We start from the raw sequence: 8,462 nt of genomic DNA, 5'->3' as shown, positions 1-8,462 counted from the left end.
AACGTTATCTTGTTTTTATTAATTGACGTCAAACCCCTCATAATTCACATAGTGTGGACCAAACCACATATATATAAATCAAACAAAAAGTGCTAGAGTGTAACAATAAAATAAGGAACTCGATGAAAGCTAGTATGTATATGTGTACTTGTGTTCGTCATCTACTTAAGATCAAATGATGTGTCTTAGGATAAAGAACGAGATACACCTTAAGGTGGTGGATAGCAAACTTTTTTGATTAAGGCCGATATATAAATTTCTTTGTAAGGATCATTTATGTCAAAATATGGATAATTATGGTGAAAGTTTTGTTGTCTTTTAACAGAGTTAAATGAAAAAGAAAGTTAATATTAAAATACTTTAAATATGTATTTAGTAGTTAATACAAGAACATAGTGGCTTTGAACAACTAGATGGCATATACTAATTGAGTAATTTTTTTTATATATTAAAAATGGTCCAAACAAATATTTGAATAAATAATTATTATTACTATTTTCTCTTATGCTATTAATTGATTATTATAATAATAATTAATCTATTTTAATAATCACTCACACTTTGGGCTCACACACGTTGGTCACCCATTATAAATATACACTCTTTAACCACTTTCTTCTTCAACAATATTGACTCTCTCTCAAAGTTTCAGTTCTAAAGAAAACTCTCTCTCTCCGCCGTCTCTTTCTCTCTCTAATTTTTCTTTTCCGTGGAAGGAAAAAGAAATATGGGTGGGAATTCGCCGTGTGCCTCCTGCAAACTCCTCCGACGACGGTGCGCCAAAGACTGCATTTTTGCTCCCTATTTTCCCTCTGATGACCCCCACAAGTTTGCTATTGTCCATAAAGTTTTTGGTGCCAGCAATGTGAGCAAAATGTTACAGGTTCTTCTTCCTTTCCTTACTTCCTTCTCTGTTGTTTGGGGTTAGGTTTAAGCGTATTTTCAAAAACAGAAAACAAATTATAAAACTTTTATGTTTTTGATTTATAATAATGAAAGAAAAAATGATTGATATAAACAGGAGCTGCCAGTTCAGCAAAGAGGCGACGCGGTGATGAGTTTAGTCTATGAAGCAAGTGCAAGAGTGAGGGACCCGGTTTATGGTTGTGTAGGGGCAATTTCGTACTTACAAAATCAAGTTTCACAATTACAAATGCAATTGGCTGTTGCTCAAGCTGAGATTCTTTGTATCCAAATGCAACAAGACCACCCCGTTTTCCCAAATTGCCCTCAGATCCACTCCGACGATAAATCTTCCTCTCTTCTTCTCCCCCCGCCCTCTCCTCCCCCCTCTCAGTGCCTCAATTTTGCTGCTTCCTCTCCCAATGTAATTTATGACACCATTTTTGGACATGACATAGTTTCTTAATTTATTCATATCATCATCTTATCCTCATAATTTTTATCATAACTTCTTTTTCATCTCATTTAATTATTTCCTCACTATACATATTATTATTATTATTATTATTATTATTATTATTATTATTATTATTATTATTATTATTATTATTATGTATATTTTAAATTAATAATATGCATCTTAATTAAAGTCAATATATATCATACAAGCCTTTTATGAGACAGACAGAAGAAGTTTATGAGAGTAATATTCCAAAATCATTTTTGAATTTAAAATGGGTTACTTTGAAAACAAATGTGAGATCGTGAGGCTCTTGACTTTGCAATAAAGAAATAAATAGTTAATTAGTTAAACTAATAAAATTTAAAATAAGATGGTTGTCAAAGGAAGTTTTTCTTTCTTTCTTGAAGTATTATTATTATATTAGTAGTATCCAATTAGTGATAATTCAACTCATAAAATTTTATTTTTTAAGGTACAATCTAGAATTTAATTTCAATCTTTACGTTCTCATTTAATTTTGCTAGCTTATAAATATGTGTATATATATTTAAAAGAAAACGTTGTTTTATGATTTGAAATTAACTTACTCCATTGTTCTATATATTGATCTAAAGTCAACTATGAGCTTAAAATTAATAATAAAAAAGGGACATAATTAGTTGTTTTCATGGTGAACAATATCCATAGTTAATATACTTTATGAAAATGAAAGTGCTAGAGGTTAGATGAATATATGGTAAGATTATAGAAAAATATAGTTCTTAAAAAGGGGGGAAAGAAGAAGAGAAGGTGGGGAAAGAATTGCCAAACTAAATTCTTTAATCATAAACAATTAATACAGTTAATTTTCATTAAGCTCACCTATTTTGTTGGTCAAAATGACCCTTTTGAACTTTTCTTTTTTAACTTCAAAGATTGAATCATTTTAGCAGCTTTCTAACAATATTTGTGGTTAAATTTTAGTATCCACACAATCAAACATATTGGACCACAAAAACAAACAACTTTATAAGGGTTTTGTTTTATACGAAAATTATCAAAAAAAAAAAAAAAAAAAAAAAAAAAAAAGAACAGTGGATAAAATGTTTATATTTTATAGAAAAATCAAATGTAAAAAGTTTTGTCTTTTAATGGTTTTGTTCAATGAAAAGGTAAATAGTTTGTCAACTTTTCTATTTTTAGAAAAAGAAATCCTTTTCTACTTTTAGAAAAAGAAATCCTTTTCTATACCCATTTGAAAAAATAACAAATTTAGGAAGGGTAAAAATGAACTTTCACTTCAAACATTCAACTATCAAATATTTTATGCTCTTTTTCTAATCAAAATAACAAACAAATTAATTAAAAGATTCTATATATGACAATTTCAATGATGACGATGATAGTGAAAAATAAGAAAAAGAGACGATGAAAATGATAGTAGTGATAAAATTGAACGATTGTTTTATCTTTTAATTTCACTATTTATAATTACCATCGCAATAATGTAAATTTTCTCGATCATAATTAGTATCAAACATCGTGTGACCAATCATAAATGATTGTTTCTAAGAAACTTGACCCAGAGTGGCTCACGTGGAGTGCAATGGGCAGCGGAAATGAATGTGATTAATTAGCGTTCGTGGGAATGGTAACCTTCAAGTTCTTTTTTTCTCTCTCTCTCTCTAACTATATATTAATGAATGACATTATTATAAATAAAATGTCAAATCAGAGGAATTATTATCAATGATAAGTAAATAATGAATGGGGTTTTATTTTTTGTGGAAAATAAAATAAAAGACATCAACCTGTCTCTAAAAAGATTCCTTGTCTGTTTAATGTGGAAGCAATTTCACAAGTCAAAGCCCAACAGGAAAGAAGCATTTTCATTTTTTTTTCTTTTTTTTTTACTATGAAATATCTTTGTAAAATTTCCACTCAAAATTTTGTAGCTAATTTAGAATATTAAATATTAAGGTAAACTGAATAACGATTTGGTTTTTGGTATATATATATGGATTTGTCATTTTGTTGCTATCTTAAAAATATTTGAATTATTTGTTAGAATTAAAAGAAAGATATTTGAATTATTTGTTAGAATTAAAAGAAAGATGTCGGTTAGCAACCAACACCTATGATAGTGTTATTTAAGTTATTTAATGTCGGTTTAAAACCAACAATAAAGAGGCCAACAGTATCGGTTCAAAACCGACATCATAGATTTCCAACAATGTCAGTTTAAAACCGATATTGTACATTGTCTTCAGTGTCCGTTTTTACAAATTTATTTTTATTAATTGTTGCATTATTGTTCATTTTTTATGATGCAAAATAGTTTAAAAACCGATATTAATTGTCTGGGGTTATGTCAACAATGTGTTTCTTAGAAACTATAATATTTCTCTTTTACTTGTATATATACAACTTGGCTCAAAAAACAAAGAAAGTGAGAAGTTAAATCATTACATTGATCATCCTTTGCAAAAAAAGAAAAAAAGAAACTAAAGAAAAAAAATACATTGAGCGAGCAATAACAAAAGTTGCAACGAATAACAGGCTAGGACGCTTCACAAATGACCAACTTTGAGTTCTTGTCACAAAAATGAGGGCTTAACTAATTGTACTAACTGGTATATTGCTGAAGCTAGCTTTCTAACATCATGCTCGTCCTTCTTTTGAATGTTAGAAGATAAGGTCGATCAAATTGATTGCTGTGCCATGACAAACCACTGCCCTGAAAGCAAGTTCGGCTGATCGTGGTGCTAATCGTTATGCCGGTTGCTCCCCAAGGTTAACACAGCTTCCCAGTACGAACGTGCATTCGTAAGCACAGGGAATAAAAACAAAGGACTTATGTAAATGCTCAGAACGTAGGATGAAAACGAGAGGAGAGGAAGAGAGGAGGAGGTTGAAGCGAATACGTTTTGTTGTGTGAATGATGGAATGAGTCCTCTCCAATTTATAGAGGGCGAAGGAGGCAGTGCGTGGAGGAGAACGATTATCGGGAAGAAGAGGATGCGAGCGAAGATCGTAAAAGTTTGGCAGAGAGTGAACGTCGGACGAACACGTTTCACGACGAACGTTGAATTGCGCCTTGACTGTGTAAATAGATTACACGTGTCCTAGTTGTCATGCCAACGCAAAACATAAAAAATAGAAATAAAATTATATTCGTATTTTTCGTGCAAGCGCGGTTGCCTGAGCCTGACCGGACGGTGGCGGCGGCGCGCGTGTGGGACATGGTTATACTATCACCACTTACTCAGTTTGTAGTTCCTTTTAGATAGAAGTTTATATGTCCTCATCCCACTTCAAGATTTATCAATGTGGGACAAAGATTAATAACTTTGCTATTTGGGCCAAGCCTAATAAGTCATTTCCAATAATCCCCCACAAATGACTGCAATAGCAAAGTTTCCGGGTAGGCGAAAAAGAATGAGATTTATTCTGAGCATAGAGGAGATATTAAGCTTAGGCACCAATATCCGAAGATTTGAATTGATGCATAGTGAAGTAAGGGAACAACCTTGTTTAGAGGGAGTGAATTATATCTTGAACTCCTTGTAACACTTGGTTGAGACCCTTACGACACGCTCTATCTCTAGGAAAAGCCTTTGTTTCTGCAATGTAAAATTGTGCCTTTTTGGCCATGCGCATAGACCGAACCTCGGGTCGTCGTGAGAGCTCTAAAAAGAGACCTTTAAACTCTTTCATAGAAGGCGACCCCACCTTCACTATCACATTATATGCTCCATCAAGTTTGCCAAGTCAAACCACTCAAAAAGAGCTATGGAGACTTTATTATCCATACTGATTATGGACTCAACAGGTTTTGGATCATCCATCTAGTCCATTTTAGGACTGTCCACACGATGGGCTATAGACCATCAAGTCTATCGCAATAGACCACCCATTTATCAAGTGCTATGGATCTCCGAAGGGCTTTAGGCCCATGTTCACAGAGGAATCTCGGACCATTTTCCTTGTTAGTCATTTGGTTAAAGGATCAGCCAAGTTCTTCTCAGATCGAACAAATTCCAAGGAGATGGTTCCTTCCTTTAGCAGTTGTTTTACTACTGCATGCCTAAGACGTATGTGTTTACTCTTACCATTATAAACACTGTTCTTGACAGTACATATCGCAGCTCGCGAATCACACTCTATGGACACAGGTACAAATGTCCCCCACAATGGTACATCTCCTAGTAGATTTTTGATCCACTCAGCCTCCTGTCCTGCCAACTCTAATGCTATAAACTCGGATTCCATCGTGGATCTGGCTATACAAGTCTGTTTTGCAGACTTCCAAGATATTGCTCCACCTCCAAGCAAAAATACATACCCACTAGTAGAGTTAACCTCATCATTATCTGTGACCCAGTTTGCATCACAATATCCTTCTAATACGGCAGGAAATTTGTTGAAGTGTAAACAGTAATCTATCGTCCCTTTAAGATATCTCAATAGATGGCGTAAGGCATCCCAGAGGTATCTATCAGGATTATGTGTATATCTACTTAATCTACTGACAACATATGCAATATCCAGTCTAGTGTAATTCATTAAATACATCACACTACCTATGATCTTTGCATATTCAGGTTGAGACATACTATCTCCTTTATTCTTCTTAAGATGTTTACTAGTGTCAAAGGGAGTTCTCACAGGAGAAACATCAAAGGAATCAAACTTCTTTAGTATTTTCTCCACGTAGTGAGATTGACATAGAGACAAACTAGTTTTGTTTTTCCTGATTTTAACACCTAGGATTACGTCTGCTTCTCCTAGGTCTTTCATTTCAAAGTGTGATGAGAGAAATAATTTAGTATCAGTTATTAACTCCATGTTTGTTTCAAAGATTAACATGTCATCAACATATAGACATATTAATATGCAATATAATCAGCTTCAAACACCTTTGAATAAACACACGTGTCAGAGGAATTTATTTTAAATCCATTGGTTATCAACGTATTATTAAACTTTTCATACCACTGTTTGGGAGCTTGCTTGAGACTATATAGGGATTTTCTCAATTTACACACTTTGTTTTCTTGCCTAGAGATTTTAAAGCCTTCTGGTTGTGTCATATAAATTTCTTCTTCTAGGTCACCATTTAAAAAAGTTGTTTTTACGTCCATTTAGTGAATAAGAAGGTTATGTATTGCGGCTAATGCAATCAATGCCCTAATTGTGGTTATCTTAGTTACAAAGGAATATGTGTCAAGATAATCAATGCCTTGTTTCTGGGTATACCCTACTACCACTAATTTAGCCTTGTATCTTTCTATTGATCCATTTGGTTTTGTTTTTCTTTCGAAGATCCACTTATATCTAATTGGCTTGTTTCCCATAGGAAGGTCCACTAGGTCCCATGTATGATTCATGACCAGTAAATTAGTTAACTTTTAATGGCCTCTTTCCACATACTTGACTTTACAGAGTTCAACACTTCTTGGTAAGTTTTAGGATCATCATCTATTAAGTACAAGTTTGTGAAGTTACAGTCAATTTCATCACGCCTTTCCACTATGAAAGTGCTTAGGAAATTTGGACCGAAACATTTCTCAGTTCTCTGTCTTTTACTTCTCCTAAGTTCTAATTCATATCTTAGGTTTGAAGTATTAACAGTTTCAGAAACAGGTGTTTCATTAACGAATAAGGTGTTTTCAGGATCATGCATTCTTTTAGATAGGCTAGGAGCATACAATGATTGCTTTAACGGAAATAAATGCTCAAAGAATTCTGCATCTCTAGATTTGTTTATAGTTTTATCATTTAAACACATAAACCTACATGTAGCACTATTTTGAGCATACCCGATAAAAATGCTGTCAAAAGTTTTAAATCCTACCGTAGATTTCTTTAATGCAGGAAATGGTACCTTAGCCAAGCATCCCCAGACCTTCAAGTAGGAAAGATTTGGTGCATGTCCTTTCCAGTGTTCGTAGGGAGTTTTCTCTAGCCTTTTGTGGGGAATCCTGTTAAGAACAAAACACGCAAACAACACGGCTTCCCCCCCACATATTATCAGATAGGCTGAAGCTTAATAACATGACATTCATCATTTCTTTAAGAGTTCTATTTTTTCGTTCTGCTATGTCATTTTGTTGTGGTGAGGAAGGAGCAATAAATTCATGGATAATACCATTTGACTCACAAAATTCTTTAAGAGTTTTATCAGAATACTCACCACCTCTATCTAATCTTTATCTTTTTATCTTTTTTCATAACTGATTCTCAGATTCTGCCTTAAATTTTAAAAACATACTACCAGCTTCATTTTTTGTTTTTATCAGGTATATCTTAGTAAATCTAGAGTAATCATCAACAAAGGATACATAGTAGTTTTTACCACCTCTACTAGTAGTGGTTCTAAAATCGGCTAGATCCGAGTGAATTAATTCTAACAGATCAGTAGTTTTAGATTCAACTGGTTTGAAAGGTTTCTTATGGAATTTACTTTCTACACAAATGAGGTATTTACCAGTTTCATGCGACTAAGAAGTATTAATAGGTCTCAAGTCTTTAAGTTTCCTAATTGATGCAAAGTTCACATGTCCTAGTCTACCATGCCATAAGTTAATAGATTCAATCACGTAGGCAGAACTAGAAGCATTTTCATTTATGGAAAATGTGTTTAGCACAAACAGACCATTAGAAAGATACCCCTTACCGACAAAATCTCCATTTTTGGTGAGGACAACTTTGTCACCTTCCAGTACAATTTTAAGCCCGGCCCGATTCAACAGACTCCCAGACACCAGGTTCCTACGTTGGGAAGGAACATATAGAACATTACTTAAAGATAAATTTTTGCCAGAAGTTAACTTTAAAATAACCTTCCCTTTCCCGATTACTCCTGCAGTGGCTGAGTTTTCCATGAACACGCATTCTCCATCGGCAGTGTCTTCGTAGTCATAGAGAAGTTTACGATTGGTGCAGAAGTGTCTCGAGGCTCCAGTATCGAGAATTCAGTCTGTCTTATTTTCTATCAGATTGGCCTCTACTATGGCTGTTATGATCTCACTGTCTTGTTCTGCTAGATTGGCTTGAGGTGTTGGTTTCTGACTTGGTCTCCCTTTCCTCTGGTTACATTGGTATGATTTGTGTC

General features: G+C 33.7%; 1 protein-coding gene across 1 annotated transcript; it reads left to right on the top strand.

Annotated features, from left to right (window-relative positions):
* Window positions 1-636: 636 nt before the first annotated feature.
* On the top strand, window positions 637-1,420 carry LOC103495138 (LOB domain-containing protein 12-like). The gene is made up of 2 exons (XM_008456605.3): window positions 637-883; window positions 1,022-1,420. The coding sequence occupies exons 1-2, from the start codon at window positions 728-730 to the stop codon at window positions 1,367-1,369; spliced, it is 504 nt and encodes a 167-aa protein (XP_008454827.3). The 5' UTR covers window positions 637-727; the 3' UTR covers window positions 1,370-1,420.
* The last annotated feature ends 7,042 nt before the right edge of the window (window positions 1,421-8,462 follow it).

Source organism: Cucumis melo, chromosome 10 (genome assembly GCF_025177605.1).
Source record: "Cucumis melo cultivar AY chromosome 10, USDA_Cmelo_AY_1.0, whole genome shotgun sequence".
In the NCBI taxonomy this organism is placed as follows: Eukaryota; Viridiplantae; Streptophyta; class Magnoliopsida; order Cucurbitales; family Cucurbitaceae; genus Cucumis; species Cucumis melo.
Note: the sequence above shows the minus strand (reverse complement) of the source record. Positions and strands in the feature narration are given on the sequence as shown.